The following is a 24,810-nucleotide window of genomic DNA, read 5'->3' as shown; positions in this document are numbered from 1 at the left end:
ATGCCAGGGTGATCAGAACGGGTGTGACAGTGTTCCCATGCAGGAAAGCGTGTCTCTGCCACCGACAGGCCTATTGCAGGAGAGTCCCCACCTGTGTGCGTGCACGTGATAGGAGAGGCGGGCTGAGCACGCCCATCTGGTGCCCATGCGTGCCTGTGTGCCAGGGCCTCCACAGGCACCCTGACAGCAGAGCGACTGGCCGGACAGTGCTGACCAGGAGCAGCGCCAGCACGGTGGCTGGGTCTGCGCCCATGGGCAGCCACACACACATGTCAGTGCCTTGGCCTCTCACCCGGGCAGCCGCTCACCCTCCTTCAAGCACCTGCTGTGTTTGACTCTCTTGCAGCCCCTGGATGCTTTGTCCTCAGCCCTCCACTGTGGCTTTGATGGGCTGAGCATGCTGTGGTTCATCCGGGAACTCGGCAGCCTCTGAGGGAGGCTATGGGATGGTCTCAGCAGGTAGTGAGTGGACACGGGCTGCCCGCGGCAGGGGTTTCCCTGGCCAAGGGCTCCTTCCTTATCCTGCCAGGGTACCCACCCGTTTCCACCGAACCTTCTCAGGCTCCTCACCCGGTGGGCCAGGCCACACCCAGACGCTCACTCTCTTGCTCCCTTCCTCCCTGCGTAGGGCAAGCCTCCAGTCTCTCATCTGCTACCACACCTGGTAGGGCTAAGAGTCAAAGATGGGTCCAGGCTTTCATTACTACAGATGGAGATGCTTGGGAGCTCTGATAGGGAGCTGGTCCAGGGTGAAACTCCGAGGAGAGTGAAAGAAGTTACAAGGGCTTGCTAAGCAACTTACTGGCCTCCAGTACTGTTTTGGGGGGATGAATGGGTACAGTAGGAGGGAAAAACTACCCATCTGCACAAGGAATTTACAATCCCTTTTAATCACTTCACATCCACTTACTTATGGCTTACAGGTGCCTCGGGAACGAGCGGTGCCATTCACTGAAATGTATTCTTTCCCATTGCTTTATTGGTTACTGGTTATCACGCAGTGGCCAAGCCATCACCTCCTCTCATCAAGTGGTAGCTGCGCTTCTGTGGCGGTTCCTCCGCCCTGCTGCCTGGTGATGGGTACATGCGAGGCGCCAGGATTGCCACACGGCCCCAAACACTCAAGGTGGTTGTAATTGCAGCCTGGGTTCAGGGCCCTGAATGAACAATGGGGTGTGTAACAGGAGGGACATTCTCTGCCAACAGAAAGATTGGAGAAGCTAACCAGGGGAGGGGATGGGAGTAAAGAGCCCCCAGGGAGAGTGAATGGCCCCCACCCGCCCAGGCTTTGAAGGGGCTATGAATTTTCCTCTGTTTCCACTTTCTACCACAGGCTGAATGGAGGTAGCTTGGCACCTGAGAAGAGGCCCAGGTAGTGGGTAGTGCAGCAAGAGCAGAAGGTGCCCGGGGGCTGGGACAGGGAGGGCCCTGGAGGCTGAGGCACTTTGCTGGTTTTTAATCTGAGCTGGTGGGAATCTGTTGGAGGGTTTTTTTTACAGGGTCAAGGCAGGCTCTGATCTCCATTTTCAGAAGATCATGCTGACATAGTGTGTGATTGTATTTCCATAAAGTACAAAACAGGCTGCCTGACCTGTGCTGCTAGAAGTCAGGAGAGTTGTTCCCTGGGAGGTGGGGAGAGGCTGAGAAGGGCACGAGGAACTTCTGGGAAGCAGGGCGTGTTCTGCTTTTTGATCTTAAAAACTGGGTACCGGTCCCTTAAGTGGCCCCAGTTTGTGAAATTTTGTCAAGCTGCTACCTGTGACTTATGCCTTTTTTGTGTGAATGTTATACTTAAAGGTTCTGAAAAGATTATTGCTGGCCCAAGAACAGATAGGAAGCGGGGAGGAGTGGGCTTAGGAAAAGGGTAGGAATATATATCACAGTGGCCAGTGGGATCTGATAGTGGCTGGAGCAGAGGGCAGCAGTGGGGCTGGAGACATGGCACGGACTTGAGTCTTGGTTTGGAGGTTGACATCCCAGGGCAAGAACTGAAACTGAAAAGAGGAGATGATCCAGGGGAAGATAATGGTTTGGGTAATCAATTTCAGATACTGGCGGGGTATCAAAGCTGAAGTGTGTGGCATGCAGTTCCCGGCATGGCCCGGGCTCGAGGAGGGGGGTCTGCCCTCCAGCAGTGGCAGGAGGTGTCAGCGGGCCTCTGGGGTGGCCCTGCGGGGCATAAGTGGGGAGCCCGAGGCCAACCTGTATAGGGAGACGGGCAAAGGGGCTGAGGACGGAGCCCAGATACTGTCCTCATCAGGTGGGAAGCCAGAAAAGAGCTCCCCCAAGGATTTCTAAGAAAGGACAGTCAGACAGAGCAAGAGCACTGGGATGGCAGGTAACATCACAAAGGTGAGGGAAACCAAATGTGTTGAATGCTGCAGAACTTAGGTAAAGCCACCTTTGGAGGCCACCGGATTGGCAATTATATAGCCAACAATCTTTTTTTTTTTTTAACATTTATTTATTTGAAAGAGAGAGAGAGAGCGTGCGCCCATGTATGGGGGGAGGGGCAGAGGGAGAGAATCCCAAGCAGACTCCCTACTGAACAGGGAGCCCAATGCAACTTGGGCCTCGATCTCACGACCCTGACATCATGACCTGAGCCAAAACCAATTGTCGGACACTTAATCGACTGAGCTACCCAGGTGCCCCAATAACCAGCAATCTCAGTAAAAACAATTTTAGGGATGCCTCGTTCCCCCAAATTCTTGTAAGATTGGGCAGCTCGGTGGAGCAGGATGATGACCTGATTTGGTGTCAGCTGGTTACTACCATTTACCAGCTGTGTGGCATGAGACAATTGTGTAAGCTTCCTTGAACCTCCGTTTCCTCATCCATAAACAAAAGGAATCCTACCTACCTCTCAGGGTAGTATGAGGATTAACTGAATGCAGCAAATATTGACTGGACATTTATTATGTGCCTGAGAGCCAGATGCAGAAGATACAGGGTGACCAAGACTGACATACGGGGAAAGACAAGATAAGTAAACACATAAGATGATGTGAAGAAAATAGCCCCTTGGTGCTTCCCCGTGGCCACAAGCCAGCCTTCCTCCTGGCCAGCTTCCTAGGGATCAGCTTCAGAGTTCTGAGCTCTCTGGATACCATATCCCTAGTCCCCACTTTCTCTCTGAAAAACTAGCTTCCCCTCCTTGAGGGCTTCATCTTCAAACCCTTCAGGGAAGTGAGGGGAAAATATTAATAACTTATCTTGTTACTACGAAGAACAGGAAGAATATAAAATATGGTGAAGTCTCCCTATTAATACTGTTTTAATGTTCTTTTCCTGCCATAAGTAGATTCAGAGCAGTTTCCCTAACGGTGCCTTATTTCAATCTAACAGATTACTCTTGTGCCAACTTCTGAAAAAGACAAATGACGCTTGTGCTCCACAAAGGAAAGCTTTTCTGACTGAAAAAAAAAAAAAAAGAAAGAAAGAACTGTGGGAATTTCTGCAGAAGAATTTGGACACATATTCACGTAAATGTCAATGATAGGTTTGTTTCAAAGTTTTTATTTTTCTGAGAACCCTTGAGCACCATGCTCCTAGCTAATCTGATAAATTCAGATTATCAGAGTTTCAGAATAATCTGAAAAATCAGATTTAGTCTCATGTGCTCATGTTTCATCTCTTCCAGAATTTTCTTTTTACTCTATGATTTCTAAAGCCCAGATTGCAGATCCCCATCATCCCAGGCCATCTCTCACCTCCTGTTCTTCATTTTATCTTCCCTCACAAATGATACCAAATCAATCCAGCCATCTGCCTTCCCCCCCCCCCCCCCCGGGGGCCTTTTCCTTCCCTGGGGCCGAGTGTCAGAAAGGAGAAAACCTAAACAAAATAACCACAACCAAAAGTATTTGAGGATCACTGGTGTTAGGAGCTAGAGAGCTCATGCACAGGCCCGGTGACCCTCAGACAAGGATGCCGTAGTGGCTATCCGTGTGTTTTTTTACAGATAGTTCTGATCTATATACTTGCAAGGGCCCCCAGGACTCTGGCTTATCAAAGGCCTTTTCTAGCTCATAATAATATTAAATACAAAACCATAAAATAATAACAAAAACTAAAATAATGATGCAGGTTGGGACTTCCAGTGTCCATCCTAATTTTATCTTACATAGAGGCCTTCAGGTGAGATTTTTTATCTAAGCTGAGTAGACTAAACTAAAAAATGGCCAAAAGATCTCGCCCAATTCAATTCACTGGGGACCTGGCTGCAAGAGGTGCCTTGGCCAGGACCCCACAGGCAGTGTGAAGGTGGGAGAGGGTCCACCTGGGCATGATGCTCCTCTATGCCTACTGTGGTTTCCTGTGGCCTCCTGGCCTCCACTGAACCTCCGTCCTCCCTGAAGCAGCTCTCACAAGCCTCAGTGAGTGGCCTTTCTCGGTCATATTAGGAGAACCCTGCCATACAGTAAGGCCACTGTGTGGACGCTAGGGGCTGGCAAGGGGGCGCTGGAGAGACTGGTCAAGGGCCTGGCTTGACTGGCCTCCCCTCTGGTTCCCAGTTGCAACTCTCCAGCCTGGCTACTTCCCTCTTAAGGAACAAGGAAGCTGTAGTGGAAATCATGTTTTTCTTTTTAGATTATCCTGATTTTTAGACTTCCAAGGGCTCTCAGGACCCTGTCATATCAAAGGCTTTTTCTAGTTCATAATAATACTAAAGATACCTTTTATTATCACCACTATGAATACCACCAACTTTGACCCAAGACTGGCTATTTTGAATCTCTGAGCTTTATCTTGTTCAGACATTCTTCCTGCATGGGAAAATATTTGATTTCCTGAATCACTTCTTGAAAGAGACATTTCCCTTTGTGGCCACGGGGCCATGGTTTGGATCCAAAGTCACACCCTGCAGAAGGTACAGGAGGGGTAAGCAGGCCAACTGGTGAAGGGGGCCTTTCACATCTGAGTCCTTGCTTTGCTCCCTTCTTTTTCTTTTGGCAAGACAGGGGAAAGGATCCCTGTCTCCCATCCAGCTCTGAGGGCCCTCTCAGGTGGGCCTCAGAGGAGCTAACCCAGAGACCCACCTCCCCTTTCAGAGACCTACATCTCTCAGGTCACTGGGAAACAGGCAGGAGTTACCCTTTCTGAGTTGCCTTCTTCGTCCCCATTTGCACTATGGCCTCTTTTGTCCAGAGCCTCACCTCCTAGGTCTTACCCATGTGGTGAACTGCCAGCCAGGACTGACAATGGGCTATGAGGGTAGAGACACTGAAAGACACAAAAACAAGTAGGGATGGGCAGACACCCAGAGCCAGCACCGCTCTCTGGCCATGTGCCTTCTGTTGGAGACACTCCAACCACTCTGGAAGATTCTGGCCAAACAAAGGAGGTACTAGAATGCATGAATGTAGTAGGGAGGTGTGGAGGAGAGTTGTAGAGAAAGACCTGGGTACGCGTTTCGGTTTGACTACTTAGTTCACTGACAAGTGTATGCTACTTTTTTCCCCCATTGGAAAAGTGGGCACAGAATTATCAATTTGTTTGCTAGACTGGCATCAGGAAAGACATTGGGTTTATGATTCAAATGGTAGACTGGACACATGTTTGTCTCCCCTCAACTCCATCACCCTCATTATAATGAGAGTAATGAATGGAAGAATGGTGAAAGCCAGTAACAGAAAAAAGACGAAAAAGGGAAAGCGATTATGAGTAGATGAACAGTTGCAATAATTTCAGCAAGATGGAGATGGTTGGGAATGTCGATGGACCGAGGAAGGGCCGCTCTCAGGAGCATGCGTGGGGCCTACAGTGTGCGGAGCCCTTGGACTGGGCACAGCCTTAGAGAGCAACAGACTTAGAACAAGGAGGTGTGGCCGAGACAGAAATGAGAAGTGGGGCTGAACCCCAAGGGGATAATATAGAGCACCCCTTGACCCCTGGAAAACACAGGCAACCTTCTCCACGAGCTGAGGGACCGTCAGCGAGCACGGGTGTGCACCAAGCAGGGAAGCCCCTGTACCTTTGGGCTCCCAGCTGGCTTGCCACAGAGTGAAGTCGTCCAGTATTAACACACATATGCATAGAATGATTACAAGTTGGGAGGAGCAGGGAGAGGGGTGGGAGACGCTAGGGTGAGGGAGCTAAATCCTCTCCTCTAATGGTGTGCAGTCTACAGTGACAAGTCAGAAAACTGCTGAACAAGTGTATTATTTTGATATGCGTAGGGATGTGATGCATAGAAAAGCTGACCCCAGAGGTGGCTGTCCCTGACCTGCTGCACAGGTCGTGGGCTCGAGCTGGGTGCGGGCCTGGTCCTCGGTGTTCTAAGCCCTTCTGTGTTACTTGATTTTTTTTTTTTTTTAAAACATATGCGTGTAATATGTTGATTCACAATGAAGGGGAAAGATGAAAAAGAGAAAAGAGCTGGAAGTGGATTTATGATTACCTAGGAGGGATTCCAGTGGACTGTGAAAAGGAGTTTCTGAATGCCAGGTGTCGCTCAGACCCCATTGAGTAGTCAGCGGGGCTGTGCAGGTCTGGTGCTTCCCGCCAGATGTGTGAGCCTGTTGTCAGTGCGGTCAGCTCCAGCCCAGGGACAGGGCAACAGAAGGGACACTGGGGCCAGATTTTGACTCCCAGAGGTTGGAGGGATGAAAGCAAGCAGCACCATGGGGTCTCCTCCCTCCCTCAGAGAACTGGAGAGTGGTCCTCAGCACACCCCTAACTCTCCCCAAATTGCTGGGGAAAGTGAGAGTAAGGTCTTACTCTGCTCTTCTTTTCTCTTTCTTCTCTCTCTCTCCCTCCCTCCCTCCTTTCCTTCTCGCTGTCCTTTCCCTCCCTCCCTCCTTCCCTCTCTCCCTCCTTCCCTCCTTCCTTCCTTCTGAAGAATAGCTCCGTTGAGATTGCTGGCAACTGCCACGTGTGGAGTGAAGCAGTTGTTTAAACTGGGCGGTCACAGCCTATGTCTCAGTCAGGCCCCACCTCCTGCCCCTGAAGGGTTTTCTTCCCACTCCTAGCTCCCTCTGAGATAATATTAAATTATCTCGGAGACATTACATCCTAGTGGATATCAGGCATCAGGTGAATTTTTGGAGTTTTGCCTTCCCCAGGATATGTGTGGACCAAATCAGAAGTGGTTGAGCAGAGTCAGTGGTCAAACAGGTAGCAACCTCATGGGGATCACATTTCAGAACTTCTGCCCAGGGTCCCTGTAATCAGGAGTGGATGCCTCAGATCCATCATCCTAACGCTTAGTTTGGAAAAGAGGGTAATGAACAGGTAGAGTCAAGGACACCACATCTTGGCTGCACTTTGACCCTTTCTCATGCATCCTGAGCTGCAAAGGTTTCCCTCCTTGTCCTTATGGTTCACTCTTTATGGCTGTATGACTTACATCTGGAAGCTTGCCCAGGGCCCGGGGCCCCACTCTGAACCTCCACTTGCCATCACAGCAGCTCATCAGCCTTTTGTAGCTCTTTGGCACAGGTAGCAAAAAGACTTCTCTTCATTAGAAGAAAGATCTTCATGACCACCCCAGTTTCCCCACGTGCCTCCTCTCCAAGCCTCCTCTTCACGTTTACTAGGGTTGGGGGGAAGAATGGAGCTGTGGGTGTGAACATTTGGGTCTTAGAGCTGCCCGTCCACCACACCTTGTGGGAACATTCCCTCGAGTCAGCCTTCTCCTCAAGCTTTCTTCTACAAGATGTGTCTAAAGATATGTGCTGTTTTACACACACGGAAACCTAGCTGTTTATACTGGCACACCACACAGACTTCACCATTTACATGGGTTCCCACCCTTTCAAAGTGGGCTCCTTGAATAAATGTATCCCAATGATACTGCCAATGCTCATGATATTAAAGAACAAAATGGGGCGCCTGGATGGCTCAGTTGATTGAGCGTCCGACTCTTGATTTCAGCTCAGGTCATGATCTCAGGGTCCTAGAATCAAGCCTCCCATTGGGGTCCACCCTCAGCATGGAACCTGCTTGAGATTCTCTTTCTCTCTCTCTCTGCCCTTCCCTCCTTCCCCTACCCCCCCCACTCTAAAAAAAACAAAACAAAACTGTGGAATTCCCTTCAAAGCGTCCGAACATTATTTTGAATACTTTCATGGTTGCAAGTCTATTTAAAAATTAGTTTTTCCTTAAATCAACTCTATTGAAATATCGTTTACATATAATAAAGTACTCAGATTTTATTTATTTATTTATTTATTTATTTATTTATTAAAAGATTTTATTTCTTTATTTGAGAGAGAGAGAATGAGAGATAGAGAGCACGAGAGGGAAGAGGGTCAGAGGGAGAAGCAGACTCCCTGCCGAGCAGGGAGCCCGATGTGGGACTCGATCCTGGGACTCCAGGATCATGACCTGAGCCGAAGGCAGTCGTTTAACCAACTGAGCCACCCAGGCGCCCAAAGTACTCAGATTTTAAATGATTGATGAGTTTTGACAAATGTATACACCTGTGTAAATACTGCCACAATCAAAATATAAAATATTTTGGGACGCCTGGGTGGCTCAGAGGGTTAGGCATCTGCCTTTGGCTCGGGTCATGATCCCGAGGTCCTGGGATCGAGCCCCATGTCGGGCTCCCTGCTCAGCAGGGAGTTGCTTCTCCCTCTCCCTCTCCCTTTCTCCTGGCTTGTGCTCTCTCTCTCTTTCACTCTCTCTCTGAAATAAATAAATAAAATCTTTAAAAAAATATATAAAATATTTCTACCACCCCAGAAAGCCCCTTCAGACATAAATGCAAACATCGAACTTCTTAGTTTGGGTTTAGAAACCCCCAACAACGATTTAGCGTTAAGCCAAGTAACTGAGTGGGGCAGCAGAGCGGACACATGCTGCTTTGTGCCTTGTGACCTTGGAGGCCTGTGGACTGACCTAAGGCAGCGCTGAAGGGGGCTTCATATATAACTGAGGACAGACCATTGGGATGAACCTGCAGCTTCCTGAATGGCTACTCTGATGGATGAGATTCTGGAGCAAGAACTCATGAGTTAGAGTATTTAAAGACACATTCATTCACTTGACAACCGAGCCCCAGCTATGGACCAGGCATCGTTCCAGGCAATGGGGAAGTGGCACCCTAAAAACCATTCATCATCTTTCCTCCCTGCAGTCTCTGTCTGGTGGAGGGACAGGCCAGTAGGTGAGAATGATGTAATTTTAGGAAGCAAGAAGTGCCATGAAAAAGAAAAAAGTAGAGTGAGGGGATAGAAAATCATGGTGGGCTATTTTAGGAAAGATAATATGGCCATGTTACACATCTTTATCTTATTTTCATTTTGTGAAGAAATCACAAGGCTGATTTCTACCGTAAGCTGCTTTCTAAAAGTGACATGGGGGACGCCTGGGTGGCTCAGTCGTTAAGCATCTGCCTTTGGCTCAGCTCATGGTCCCAGGGTCCTGGGATCGAGCCCCACATTGGGCTCCCTGCTCCACGGGAAGCCTGCTTCTCCCTCTCCCACTCCCCCTGCTTGTGTTCCCTCTCTAGCTGTCTCTCTCTCTGTCAAAATAAATAAATAAAATATTAAACAAAAATAAAAGTGACATAGGATCTTCCTTAAAGTGTATTTTACAAAGTACTATTATCTGTTATATATATATTTTTTAAAAGTGTATGTTGGGGGAAGGGGGCTCCATGGCTGGAGAAATATGGAGAAAGTTGGATAAAACAGTTAAGCAGTTCTTCACCAAAGATTTTCTCAGAGTCTTTAATATACTAATATGAATTGTAAATATTCATGAGGCAGGATGATATAAGCAAAATTTCCCAAACTTTTTTCTCTTGGGAACGCTTTCAACTTTAAGCATCTCGAGCATGGGGTGTTCTGCGTGGCACCTTGTGGGAAATTCTGCTCTAGAGTTCTCATGCAGCAGCAGAGAGGCTCAGTTACTTGGGCAAGTGAGGGGAGTGGAAGAAGTCTCCACTTACTGAGTATCCCTCACATGTGCGACACTCACTGTGGTTCAGGCAGGGGGCTGGGTGCTTAAGTGTGGAGGCCCCACAGCAGCACCGTGAAGAGGAATCATCATCACTCCCGTTTCCTAGCAGGGAAGCTGCTATCAGAGAGATTAAGATACGGAGCCAAGGGTCACGCCATTCCTTGCAGAGTAGGGATTGGAACCTACGCTTGTTTGATTCTAAATCCAAACTATCCAAACCCATAACACTGTGTTGTCTAAAGGATGGTGGAGGGTGATGGCAGCCCAACTAGCCAATCTTTTCCTTCTCCCACCAGGGCATCCACATAGACTCTTAAACCCCATGTTCTATTTCTCCTGCAAGTGTCGAGTATTTGTTGGGCCATCTCATGCTGGCCATGGCATGGGTTCTCGGTAAGGTCAAGCAGCCTGGGGGGTGGTGCCAGGGTCCGGTCCACAGAAGCTCAGTAGGTGGGGCCAGATGGCTGTGACCCTAAGTGGCCCTGGCCAGAAGGCTCTGCCGGAACCATCCATCCATTTCTTCCCCTTGCTGGCATTTTCTCCCTTGTGGCCACATATCTTCTCATTCCTCTCCATCTGCTGAAGTCATTGGAATGAGGGGCGCACATGTACACCAGCACTTCTGCCAGGACACCCGGAAGGCACCCAGACCCGACAGGCCTGCAGTGGCCAAACGCTGGTGATGAGGTCGGCTCCATGAGGGGGCACAGGACGTGGAAAAGTGCCGGCTGGCTCTAGGTGGAATCTCCCACCTAGTATCAAGGGGGAGAAAATAGGGGGTTTCTGTATTTCCCAGAAAGAGCAAAGGCATACCTTTCAGGAGAGACCTGAGACAGATTTTTTTCTCCCACTGTCCTCACCTTCCTCTCATGAGTCTCCTGGGGAGTTTGGTAGAGGTTAGTCACTCCTATTAAATCCATTACTAATTTGGTTAGAGGGAGACTGGCCTTGTTTCTGAGCATAAAGCTTAAAGCTCAGAAACTCAGGTGTTCCACAACTGAACTCGCTGCCCTCCCTCTCTGTATACACCCCTCCACCTGAGGCCCCTGTCTCCACACATGGCCTTGCCCCCTTCCTGGCGTTGGGGCTGGAGACTCTGCCCCTTTTCTTCCACCCTGAATCAGTGGGACAGCCTTGTCACTTCAACCTATGCAGGTCCGTCCCTGCATCCCCACTGCCGTGCTTTGGTCCAGACCTCGTACTCTGCCCCAGCGGTTTTGACAGCCCTCACTCCTGCTGGTACTGCCTCTAATGCCAACCATGTGCCAAGCCGTCACAAGGCCTCTGCAGCAACAGGGTACTGGGGTTTTTAGAAGCAGCTTTGAACTAGACTCATAACTGAGCCCCATGCTGGGCAAAACGAGCCCAGAAGACATAGTTATCCAGACCAAGAAGGGAAAGATAATTCTGTCCAGATAGTGGGCAAAGACACAGACAATGACTGTGTGCTGTGGGGAACTTGAGTCGTATGACCCTGATGAAGTTTGAAGGGCAAGCTGTGTGGCAGCAGGCGCTGCAAGCAATCTAGTGCTGCATTACAAAGCAACCCGAAACCTAGTGCTTCAAACAGTGACAGCATTCAGTTTGTTCACACATCTGCCATCTCTGTAAGTCTTGGTGGGATAGCTCATTTGTGCTCCACTGGGCGTGAAGGCTGGGGCTGGAATCCCTCTGGAGGCTCTTTAGGTAACATGTCCGGCAGTGAATGCTGGTTGCAGACGAAACTTTAGCTGGAGCTGGCGGGAACAGCGATATGTGACCGCTCCATGAGCAGGGAAGACTGGGCTTCCTTACAATGTGATGTCTGGTTTCTAAGCGTCCCAAGAGAGAAGGAGCCAGATGGATCCTCTATCAGGACTTAGCTTCAGAGGCCGCAGAGCATCAGTTCTGCTTCGTTCTCTTCATTAGAAGCAAGTAACAAAGATCAGCCCTGATTGAAGGGGAGGGAACACAGATTCCACCTCTTGATGAAGGAATGTCATTGTCACACTGAAGAGATGCATGCAGGACAGGAGATACTGGGGTAGCCATCCTCATAAAATACAGTCAGCCACAGCAGGGCACGGAGCTGGAGGCAGGCAAGGTCTAGGATCTGTAGCATCTTCAATACCATACCAAAGGCATGGGTTTTTATCTTGGAGGAGGCATGGGGGCCAGTGAGTGGTATTAATTTGGAGATAGCCTGCTCACATTTGAGTTTGAAAAAGCTGTCTCCGGGGTGGTGGGTTGGAGGGTTTTAAGGGGGCAGCCAGTGAGAGATTGCTGCAGTAATCCAGGGAGAGAGGTGGGCCCGAGACAAGGCATGACCTGCACACACAGTGCAGGTCGAGTAGGAGAGACACCAAGGAGAAATCAGGGGGCTTCCACCAATTTTGATTCAGGAGGCCTGGGTTTGGGCCTGACTTCTATATTTCAAAGACACCACCACCTCCCACCAGGTGATTATGGATCAAAACTGAGTTAAGAGACACCAATTTAGCCCAGTTACCTTACAGGGAAATCAAAAGCCCAAGAGGGAGGGCACTGGCTAAGGTTGCACGTTGGGGTGAAAGGCAGGCCCCAAACTGGTCCACCCCAGGCATCCCAAGGGCCTGGCCCCTAAGCACAGAGGGCCGGCTGCATGCAGGATGCTGTGCAGACATTTGGGATCCCCATCTCTGGACTTCAGTTTCCCTGTTTGTAAAAGACAGTGGGACTAGTTTTCCAAAATACCTTTATCACAAAATCTTAAGAGTTCCAAAATATGAGATGAAGCAGAGCAAAGCCTCCCTAGGGAGGCAGGGGTGGAGTGCTACCTCTGCCTCTAGATGTAGAGGAGCTGTCCCTGCTGTCTGTCCCTGCCTGGTGAGGAGCTAGGTGACCACGGGCTCAGGCAGGAGGCAGTTGGGAGAGGCATGTGGTTTTGTGGGTGTAATGGCCTCCTTGGATTTGGAAACTGTGAGCATGATGCGTGGGCAGGCAGCCAGTGCCGGGCCCTGTCAGAAGCCCCAGGCTGGCCTCACAAAGGCTCTGCCCCGGCAGGTAGGAGAGGGAATGTCAGTTCTGATCCCACAGCCCAGAGAAAGGCCCCTACACAGGGGGTGGGCTCGGATGTGCAAGGAAACGGAAATGAGGGTGGAGCCCCAGTAGCTGTCCTAAGATGCCAGCCCTTCAATTAAGGGAAGAACTTGGGCAGGCTATGACACATCAGGGCCCCCCGCCCTTCCCTGAAGGAAAAATGCGGTCTCCAGAAAGGGGCACCTCATAGGGGAGCTCAGCGATGTGGGGCTCCTGGCTCTGAGCCTGCTCTGGCCCAACCCACCAGCCGAGAACCCAGGAAATCCAGGAGCTCAGCCTGGAGCCAACTCCAGACGCTACAAACCGCTGTCCACCCGCCCCGCTGGGTATCTGTCCCATCAATCCTAAACTCACATCCCCATTTCCTCATACCCACAGGACAGGCATAGGGGGCGGGGTAGGAGGCAGAGACAATGGCCTGGGGCCTTCCCGGGGCCCCTATTATCCATCTAGGAGAAGCAAGCACAATCAGAGATACCCCAGATAAGAGGTGATAACAAGCTGGGGCGGGGGGGGGGGGGGGGGGGTGGGCATTCAAACCAGGTGGTTTGTATCTTCATGGTGCATTAGAGGGAAACCTCGGAGAATGGATGTTAATGGTGGAGAGGAGAATGGAGGACAGCTCAAGAGGGGTGAAGCAGTGTGACCTAGGGCTTGTTGTGCCCCTGGGAGTGACCAGGACTGGCTGGAGAGTTGCCTCCAGGCCTCCGACGACACAGGAGGGAGGGCAGAGCAGTGCCCTCTGGGCATGGTGTTGCAGCAAGGGAAAACAATGCTGAGTGCCCTGGATGTGGGGCTGGAGAGTCGGGCCTTTGCCTCGGGGGTGCTTCTCCAGCCCTGTGGTTTTGCGGGGCCATTTATGCTGACCAGGATGTGAATGGCAGGAATGGAGGGAATGGCTGACAGCACTGAGCCAGCTGACAGGGTAAAGCACTGGTGTAACCATGGTACTGTTTCACCCTCAGGACCCTCCCATGACAGAAGTGTTCCCAGGTAACAGGTGAGCAAACAGGCCGGACGACTGGGCCTCCCTACCACAGAGGTCCCACAGTGGAAGGCCAAGGTCATACACAGCAGGGGCTGGCTGTCCCGAGGCCTCACCGGCCAGTGTCTCCCCCCGCAGGTGTTCGTGCTCTGCCAAGGCCTCCTGCAGCTCTGTCAGCTCCTGTACAGCGCCTACTTCAAGAGCAGCCTCACCACCATCGAGAAGCGCTTTGGCCTCTCCAGTTCCTCCTCGGGTCTCATTTCCAGCTTGAATGAGGTAAGCAGGAGGTTCTGGTGCATCCGACCGCATGTGTGCACCCCCCGAGCCCGGGGTCTGGTTGGGGGCTCTGTGAGAGGTAGGGGAATGGGGAGCTGGGACGTACCCATGGGGGATAGGAACGGCTAGATGCAGCAGGCGCGGTGGCAGCTACATTTCCTGAGGCTTCCCTGCACCCGGCACTGAGCAAAGAGTCTCTGGCAGCGCCTGACCCTGGGGCCTTGTCACAGTGGCCCTGTGGGCAGGTGCTCTACTCCTCCCACCTGACAGATGAGCTTTCAAACTCTGTGTCTCTCTGATTGAGTTCTGTGGCCATGCACAAACTGACGTTGCCTCTGCTCGTCCACAGTCCGGGGATAGACGAGTCTTAGGCCTGCAGGTGGAGAAGCAGCCCCAGGCCCGAGCCAGAGCTGTGCAATGGCCTTGACTCCCAAACAAGCTCAGATCTCTGCGACCTCCCGGCAACGGGGATTTCACACTGTCCCTCAGTGACCGCACATCAGAGTTGGAGGAGGATGGGGCGGCCCCCGAGACCCAGAGTGGGAGGTCAGAGGGCAGGGTCAGCCAGGGATCACTGGAAACCAGGGAGGGAGAGGCTGGGGACACAGCCGAGCTCCCTCCGTTGTAGCCATCACACTGGTGGCTCCAGGTGAGGAGATGGGGCTCCCTGGCCTGGCTTCTCTCCTCTCTTTCCGCAAGGCCCACTGTTCTGGGATGGAGGCATGGCCTCTCCCTCCCAGAGCAGAATTTGATCCTCCCTTGACTTAGTGGAATTCAGGCAGCTTCTAAGATAGAGCCATAAAAGAAAGTGGGGTGCCTCCTAGCACCACCCTCAGCCACCACCTTTCGGTTTTCCCATCCCCCATCCTGCTGCCAGCTGGAAACGCTCCTTTGCCCTTCACTCCTTCACCCTCAATGGCCTACACAGCAGTGCCCTCAGGAGCCCCTTCCCTGTGTCAGATTGCCCTTGCAGTCCTAGGAGTGGGGGTGTCTATGCATAGCCATGGTTTCCAGATGAGGAAGCTTGCATCTAAAGCCCAGATGCCTTATCCAGGCTGGCCACATCCATGCACACAGGGCAGCCAACATCTGAGCCCAGGTCTGTCTGATGGCCCCCATGCTAAGGCCTCCCTCTGAAGCCCCAACCCACCTCTTCCACCCGTCCTCCCCACTCCCTTGTCCACAGCCCTGCTCTGCCCCAAATCCTCTCCTCCAAGCACATGGCCAGAGTCTGTCTTGGTGCCCCCCTCTGCACACACTCCCCCGACATGGGGGGTCTTCCGCACCTGGGACATGCAGGGACTTGCCCACATGCAGCCCTGTGGCCCATCAGTCATCTCTGCTGGCCTCAGGCCCTCTCCTCTGAGCTCCCTCCCAGAGCCACTGCTTCCTGTCTGTGTCTGTGTGTTTTAGGGTGTGTGTATGTGTGTGCATGCACATGTGGGTCTCTGTCTGTGCTTCTGTGTCTCGGCTTCCTGGTGATGCCGGTGACCGGTCTACCTCTCCACATAGGCTGTGCTCTTGCAGCTCTAGTGCCGATCACAGCACAGGGACCTGGCAGCCCTCCCACGGACTGCACCCTCCTCATGTTGGCCTATGACTTTAATAATGCCCCTGGCACATATTGTCCTCACTCATGAAGGGAAGACAGAATCTCTGACATTTGGGTCACTGCAGTCCTATCCTGAGACCCTGGCAGACGTCACTAATCAACCACAGTCATCTTTCCAGCTGAGTCCAGACTCTGACTCCTTCTCAGCACTGTGTTCTAGGCACGCTACTAATCAGTAACAGATTAGTATCAGGCTGCTGCCCAGTCTCAGAGCCTTCCAGGCTGATGGGTGAGTGTTCGGGAGAGGAGGGCTGGGTGCAAAAGGCCCAGCAGCAGGATGAGGAGCTTGGCTGATGGGAGAAGACATGGGCGTCTTGCCCTGTGAAGCAGCCGCTTCTCCTGCCCACTGCTAAAGGCCAGGCCTGAGCAGACAAAATCAGAGGGAGCCCTAGAGGCCCCACCCTTAATGCCTCCCACCAGTTTGCCCGGGGCCCCCTGGGTTTGGGACACTGATGGGCAGGGATGTATTACAATGGGGCTTGAGTTGTAGAAGGGCTGAGGGGCTGAGTTGTGGACTTTAAAGGCCCTCCCCTCCTTAGCTAGAACAGCTTTATGTATATATATAAAATGATATATTGTATCATATTGTATTATATTATATTATATTATATTATATTATATTATGGAAAAACTGTTTTTGCAAAGGGACTCCACTGCTGAAGAAAAGTTTGGGGACCAAGGACTTAAGCCAGCATCAGCCATAACAGCTGTGGAGGTCCCACTTCCTGCTGAAAAATGAGCACACGCCCTGGGAGTGCTGGAAGGGCCAGTCCAGATGGGCAGGGCCGGGGCACCCCAGGCCTTCCTCCCCCTTTGGGGCACTCTGCCATCCCTCACCCAGACCTTTTAAAGTCAGTTTCAGTTAGTTTAGCTGGTGTAGCCTGACATTTACAATCATTTCTTAAAAAAATGTTAGAGAAAAACTTGGGGAGATAAAATCTAAGAAGCTTAAGAATAATGTTTTGCTTCCAGGTATGGGTTTCAGAATCTCCTAGAATGATATCTGGCCAGGGGCTAGAGCCACCCCCTGGATCAGGCTGGGCTACCTCCCCACACACCTTCACACCCCCTTTCTGTGTGTGGTCTTCTGGGCAATTGTGTCCTCTTGAACAAGCCTATCATTTGTTCATTCATTCACTTACTCAACAAATATTTAATGAGCACCAACTATGTGTCAAACACTGCTCTAGGTTCAGGGAGGCAGGAATAAACAGACAGAAATCTCTGCTCATATATCATTCTAGTGATAAATATAACATTTTTTTATAGAATACATTTTTTATAGAAATATAAAAAGACTGTACTTTTTTTATAAAAATAAATAAAACTTGGTAGATCAGATTATAGTAAATGCCATGAAGAAAAATAAAGTCACAGAGGGCAGTGGTGGTTATATCTGAAATAACTATTTAAATTATAAAAATATTCAAACATAATTTAAGTTATAAAATATATTTAAATATAACTTAAATTATAAGTGATATTTAATTATTAAAAATATAAGTTATACTTAACTCCTTTTTTAGTGAGATATAATTGACATTTAACATGATATTAGTTTCAGGTATACAACATAATGATTGGACTTTTGTGTATATTGCAAAATGATCACATTTGATCACATTAATGACCACAATAAGTCTAGTTAACATCCAGCACCTCACATAGTTACAACTTTTTTTTCTTCTGATGAGAACTTTTAAGATCTACTCTCTTAGCCAATTTCAAATAAACAATACAGTGTTATTAACTGTCGTCACCATGCTGGGCATCACATCCCAGTACTTCTTTTATAACTGGAAGTTTGTACCTTTTGAGCACCTTCACGCATTTCACCCACTGTCACTCCCCTATTTTTCAGAGAAGCCCTTGATGAGAAGCTTCCATCTCAGCAGGGGTCTAAAGTAGGTTAGATGTCAGGGAAGCCCTGCGGACAGGTAAGAGAAGGAGCAGCAAGTACAAAGGCCCTGAGGAGGGTATGTGTGTGCAGCTGGGAGAACAGCTGGAGGCGGAGCCACTGGGGCAGAGGGGAGGAGAGGGATGGAGGCGAGCAGGTCAGAGCCTTCATGGGGAACAGGCTCTGGGACAGACTTTGCCTTTACTCTTTGGGGTTTGAACGGAGGGAACGTGGCCTGACGTGTCAGCAGGACCACTCTGGCTGCTGGGTGGAGAATAGGCTGCAGGGAGGCAAGAATGGAGGCAGGAGACCCAGGGAGGAGGTTGCTGTAAGAAGTTCAGATAGGATACGGCAATGGCTCAGACCAGGAGGTAGTGATAGAGGTGGAGAGAAGCAGCTTCCAAGGGGCTGCTGAAGGCCCAGCCAGCGGGATTGCTGACGGCTGCATGTGGCTGTGAAAGAGCAGTCAGGGATGATGCCCAGGTGTTTTGCTTGAGCCACTGGTAGGGTGTAGGTGCCATTTACTGAAATGGGGACGACTGGGGTAGGGGGACCAGGTTTTCAGGGGGAAGATGAGGCGTGAGGTTTGGGTGTGCTAAGCCTGTGAGAATTAGAAGCACACACAGAACATGGAAAGCCATGGGACCAGATGAGCTCACCAGGACGAGAGCGGAGGTTCAGCGACTAAGCTATAAGAGTTGAGAGTTCAGGGAGGCGAGGAGGAAACCAGCCAAGGAAATGGAGAAGGAGCCGCCTAGGGGAAGAAAACTAGGAGAAGGTGGTATCCGGGAAACTCAGTGAAAGAAATGTTTCAGGAAGGAATGGTCATCTGAATCACATGGTGCTGAGAGGTCAAGTAAGAAGAAAACTGAAATTTGGCCAGTTGGTGATTTTTTTTTTTTTTTTTAAGATTTTTATTTATTTATTTATGAGAGACAGAGAGGCAGAGGGAGAAGCAGGCTCCCAAGGAGCAGGGAGCCCGATGCAGGACTCGATCCCGGGACTCTGGGATCATGACCTGAGCCGAAGGCAGATGCTTAACCATCTGAGCCACGCAGGCACCCGGCCAGTTGGTAATCTTGATAAGAACCACATACCAAGACTCTGTCTCCTATTTCCTGAGACGGGGCACCTGCTTTTCCAGCCAGTGGGAGACTGTGGGTACTGACATTTAGGGCTCCTCCAGTCCAGATGAGCTTACATTCTGGGCCAGAGGATCATCTCTTTGGATGGAGTTGTAGTCAGAAGATCTGCCAACACCCTGTTTTATCATTGAAGACCTTGCTCCCTAAGCTGGGCCTTCACTTCCCTTCCCTGGCTCAGGGTGGGGCTTAGAGACTACACCTTCCAGGGAGCACCAAGAACATGGAGTTACTGATGTTTACAGCCGGGGAGAAGGAACCTAGGGGTGACTTAGTCCTCCTCCCTCACTGACAGGAGTGGAAGTAAGCCCAAGGAGGGCCACCGGCAGGTCAGTAACAGAGCTGCTGGGGCAGAAACCCACTTCTCCGAGAGGCAGTAGACCAGTCCAGTTAAGTCTGGGTGCTGTAAACTCATGCACTCCCTGTTCAAGCTACCTCCTAATCTCCAATGGCCAGGACAAGTTACTGACTATTCTGAGTCCCACTGTTGTCACAAAAATGGGAGTTGTTGCATGATGAAATGAGATAGTACACATTGCTTGGTGATTATTCTGACCACCAAGCTGACATCCCTAGGGCATTTAGTTAGAGAGTATGTGCTGTTCCTAGGAGCCAGCCAGAACTGGAAGCTTCCTTGGACTTTGCCCCAAGAGGTTTGGGCCTAAGATGGTTGAAATTTAGGCTATGAGCTTTTCATGGTCTCTAGATGCTTCCCTTTGTCTGATCCAGGAGGCTGAGGCTGGGAAGGGAATCTGACAATAGGGGAGAGCTGAATCAGCACATCCTGGGCCCACCGTGAGGCTCTCTGGGTGAGGCTGACACTAGGTGGCCTCTTGCCTTTCTGCCTCTCCTGGGCCAGCTATAGTCAGGTCTTCTCTGTGGGTGAGTAGGGATGAAGTCTCTGGTCTCACTCAGCCCCTCTGCTCTCTCTGCAGATCAGCAACGCCATCCTCATCATCTTTGTCAGCTACTTTGGGAGCCGGGTGCACCGTCCACGGCTGATTGGCATTGGGGGTCTCCTCCTAGCTTTGGGTGCCTTCGTCCTCACCCTCCCACATTTCCTCTCAGAGCCCTACCAGTACACCGTGGCCAGCATTGGTAAGTGGCCTCCAGCCCCTGCTTCAAGGGGATGAGGAAGGAGTGGGCATCTCACCAAAGCTGGTGGGGATGCTTCTGGGGCAGTGGATACCACTCTAGGCCATGCTGTCCTCTCCCACCAGAAAGGGTCCTTGGCTTTCATTGTTTTGCTTCTCCCCAAAGCACATCTGAAAGTGAAAACATGAAATTATGTAGAGCTTTGGAGCAGCCCTGACTTGCTGAGGTTGGAGCATGCAGCTGGTGGCTCACCTCCCCCGTGATTCCCTGTAATTCCCTGTGCTTCATGCAAGGAATGATCCAGTACACACAAACAAGTGGGGATGCTTTCGAGCAGTGCCTGTGATGGGCTTGGCGGAGGGTCAAAGCATTGCCCGTGATGAGATCTGTGGATTTTCTGCATGTTTAATCATGTGCTTAATACTTCCTGACATTTGTACAATCATCCATCATTCTTTAGGTTATAATACACATAAACTGTGATCTCATTTGATTTTCCTGAACACCTGTGAAAGGTAGAGAAAAGGTCTAAGATGAGAACTTGGCACTCAGAGTTGTCTAGTAACTTTCCCAAGGGCACCAGTTAGGAAGAGACAAACCCAGGTCTCCTGATTCTCAGACAAGTGGCCCCTTCTGCAACACAGGGTCTCTGGTTCTTAGTGATATGCCCTGTGGGAGGGAGAGATGTATGAGGATTTTACATAAGTAATAAATAAAAATTAAATAACACGCACTTGCCTGGTAAGAGTTCCCTTTTCTTTAAAAAATTATTTTATTTTTAATGTGAAAAAATCAAAATATAGCAAAGTAAATAATACAACAAACACATACTGATATGAAGATTTATCTGTTTTCCTTCAGATACCTCTTCTTTTTTTCTTTTCACAGCTTTATTGAGACCTAATTCACATACCATACAGCTCACTGTACATTGAAGGTGTTTGGGTATATTACGGTTTTGGGGTGTGTGTGTGTGTGTGTGTGTGTGTGTGTGTGTGTGTGTGTGTGTGTGTGTTTTCAAGTAGGCTCCACACTGGGCATGGAGCCCAACATGGGGCTTGAACTCATGACCCCGAGATCAAGACCTGAGGTGAGATTAAGAGTCAGAGGCTTAACTCCTGAGCCCCCCAGGAACCCCTCTTATGTTATTTTTTAATTGTGGTAAAATATATATAAAACATAAAAGTTGGGGCATCTGGGTGGCTCGGTCAGTTAAGCATCTGCCTTCGGCTCAGGTCATGATCCCAGGGTCTGGGGATCAAGCCCCACATCGGGCTCCCTGCTCTCTGGGGAGTCTGCTTCTCCCTCTGCCCCATCCCCCAACTTGTGCTCTGTCTCTCTCTCTCTCTGACTGAAATAAATAAATAAAATCTTAAAAAAAAAAACAAAAAAACATAGGGTGCCTGGGTGGCTCAGATGGTTAAGCGTCTGCCTTCGGCTCAGGTCATGATCCCAGGGTCCTGGGATCGAGTCCCGCATCAGGCTCCCTGCTTCTTGGGAGCCTGCTTCTCCCTCTGCTTCTCTCTCTCTGTCTCTCCCCCTCTGTCTCTCATGAATAAATAAATAAAATCTTAAAAAAAAAAGAATGGATGCTGGCAAAAACTTAAAAAAAAAACCATAAAAGTTGCCATCTTAACTAATGGAAGTATACAATTCGGTGGCATTAATTACATTCACGATACTGTGCAACTATACCACTGTTTCCATAATTTTTTCATCAACTCCAAACAGACACTGTACCCATTAAGCAATAACTCCCCACTCCTCTCTCTCCCTAGCCTCTGGTTATCTCTAATCTGCTTTCTGTCTCTATGAATTTGCCCATTTTAGGTATTTCATATAAGTGGAATCATACGATGTGTCCTTTTGTATTTAGCTTATTTCATTTTGCATCATGTTTTCAAAGTTCATCCATGTTGTAACATGTATCAGAACTTCATTTCTTTGTGGCTGAATAATATGCCATTTTATGGATACAGCACACTTTATGTATCTACTCATCTGTTGATGGACTCTTGGGTTGCCAGATGCCTCTTTTTCAAAAAAAAATAAGACAAGGGTTATTATACTAAGCAAAATAAGTCAGTCAGAGAAAGACAAATACCATGTGATTTCACTCATGTATAATTTAAGAAACAAAACAGGTGAACATAGGGGAAGGGAAGGAAAAATAAAATAAGATAAAAACAGAGAAGAAGACAAACCTTAAGAGACTTTTTTTTTTTTAAAGATTTTATTTATTTATTTGACAGAGAGAGAGACAGCAAGAGCAGGAACACGAGCAGGGGGAGTGGGAGAGGGAGAAGCAGGCTTCCCGCTGAGCAGGGAGCCCGATGCGGGGCTCGATCCCAGGACTCTGGGATCATGACCCGAGCCGAAGGCAGATGCTTAACGACTGAGCCACCCAGGTGCCCCAAACCTTAAGAGACTCTTAACTATGGGAACAAACTGAGGGTTGTTGGAGGGGAGGGGGGTGAGGGGGTAGGGTAACTGGGTGATGGGCATTAAGGAGGGTACTTGATGTAATGAGCACTGGGTGTTATATGCAACTGATGAACCACTAAATTCTACCCCTGAATATATACATACACCGTATGTTAACTAAATTGAATTTAAGTAAAAAATTTTAAAAAATTAAAAAAAAGAAAGAAAGAAACATTAACTCCTTGGCTCCTCGCTTCCTCCCCCACAGGAGGTGGTGGCCACTCGCCTGTAGTTGGTGTGCTTAAGTTCATTGCATATCAGTATACTTTTTCCTTCTAGTGTTATGTCTTATTTCTTTAGCCTTATCTTTTTTCTTCTACTGGTTTGGAAATTATACATTATTGGTTATCCTTATGTTGAAACATTTAAAAATTATTAGAGAATAAGATTGACTTTTCATTGGGGGTGACACACAGTTCTATAAATTTGAACACATTTATAGATTTGTGTACCCACCACAATCAGGATATAGAACAGTTCCATCACTCCGACACATCCATCATGCTATTCCTTTATAGTCATACTCTTCCCAGGCACTGCAACCACTAGTCCATTTCCATCACTATAGTTTCGTGGCTTTGAGAATAACACAGAAATGGAAACATAGAGCATGTAACGTCTTGAGACTGGATTCTTTCCTGGGCCATAGGCCTTTGAAATTCACTGAAGTTGTTGCATATATCAGTAGTTCATTCCTTTTTATTGCTGAGTAGTATTCTATTGTACGGATATACCACAGTTTACCTATTCATCCATTGAAAGACATTTGAATTGTTTCCAGTTTGTACCAAGTACAAATAGAGCTGCTATAAATATTTGTGTTTAGGTTGTTTTTTTTTTGTAAATACAAGTTTATGATGTTAACATCTTTTCATGTGCTTATTTGTCATGCATATATTCTCTTTGGGAAGGTGTCTGTTCAAGCCTTCTGCCCATTTTGTAATTGGATTATTTGTTTTCTTACTGTTCAGTTTGAGAGTTCTTTATAAATTCTGGATACAAAATCTTTATTGGGCGGAAGATTTGCAAATATTTTCTCCCAATCCTTAGCTTATCTTTTACATTCTTTTAACATTGTCATTTGCAAAGCAAGTTTTTCATTTTGATGAAATACAATTTATAATTCTTTTTTCTTTAACAGATCATGCTTTTGGTGCACATTTAAGAACTATTTGCCTAATTCCAGGTCAGGAAGATTTTCTCCTATGCGTGTGGTTTTTTTTTTTTTTCTTCTTAAGTTTTATAGCTTCCCACTTACATTTAGATCTATGATCCATTTGAGTTAATTTTTTAAAAAGATTCTTTTTCTTCTTTTTGCATATGGATGTTAAAAATTGTCTTAGTGTCATTCATCAAAAAGACTATCTTTTGGGGTGCTTGGGTGGCTCAGTCAGTTAAGTGTCTGCCTTCGGCTCAGGTCATGATTCAGGGTCCTGGGATCGAGTCCCACTTTGGGCTCCCTGCCCGAAGTGGGGAGCCTGCTTCTCCCTCTCCCTCTGCCTGCCGCTCCCCCTGCTTGTGTTCTCTCTCTCTCAAATAAATAAATAAAATCTATTAAAAAAAAGGCTATCTTTTCCCCACTAAATATTTTTTGCACCATTGTGAAAAATCAATTGGTCATACTTGTGTGGGTCTTTTTCTAGACTTTCTTTTCTTTTCCAGTAGTCTCTGTGTCTGTTCTTTCCCACTGTCACACTGTCATGATTCCTGCAACTTTATAGTTAAGATTTGAAAATTGGGTACTGTGATTCCTCCAACTTTATTCTTCTTTTGCAAAATTGTTTTATCTATTCTTATTCATTTGCCTTCCCATGTAAATTTTATAAACAGCTTGTCTATCTAAAAAAAATGCTTCTGGAATTTTTATTAGAATTTCATTAGATTCATAGATCAATTTGGGGATACTGGACACGTTTATTCAGTCTGCCAGTCCATGAACACAGTATGCCTCACCCTTACCCTTACATTTTAAAACTGACCTATGACTTAACAAATTCTAAAGCTGATGAATGTCTCTATTCTCCACCAGAACAAAGTAAGGATGCTGGGATATTTTACTGCTCACTGTCCTCTTCGATCTTCCATGTTTTTGTTGACCCATACTTTAGTTCTGCCTGTCTTTAACCTCCCCCCAGTACCCATTATTATTATAGTTGTTGTTAGTTATAAATAAGTCAGCATTTTGTGTATTTACCCACAAGTTTACTGGTTTCTTTGCTCACAATTGCTTCTTTCAATTCACCTACCCTCGTTGATTTAATTTCCTTTTCCCTGAAATATATTCATTAGCATGACTTGCAGGTGGGCCCGTGAATGAGAAAATCTCTAAATCTGTGTCTGAAAATGTCAG

At 48.5% G+C, this 24,810-nt stretch overlaps 1 protein-coding gene across 1 annotated transcript in view; it reads left to right on the top strand.

Moving 5' to 3' along the window:
* SLCO2A1 (solute carrier organic anion transporter family member 2A1) overlaps positions 1–24,810 on the top strand; it is an 82,449-nt gene that overhangs the window by 23,727 nt on the left and 33,912 nt on the right. The window contains exons 2-3 of the mRNA XM_027586383.2: positions 14,093–14,230; positions 19,817–19,979. Coding sequence (XP_027442184.1) covers positions 14,093–14,230; positions 19,817–19,979 — 301 coding nt within the window. The remainder of the gene's footprint in view (positions 1–14,092; positions 14,231–19,816; positions 19,980–24,810) is intronic.

The sequence above is a fragment of the Zalophus californianus genome, chromosome 1 (genome assembly GCF_009762305.2).
Source record: "Zalophus californianus isolate mZalCal1 chromosome 1, mZalCal1.pri.v2, whole genome shotgun sequence".
Taxonomy (NCBI): domain Eukaryota; kingdom Metazoa; phylum Chordata; class Mammalia; order Carnivora; family Otariidae; genus Zalophus; species Zalophus californianus.
This window is presented reverse-complemented; position numbering and strand designations above follow the sequence as displayed.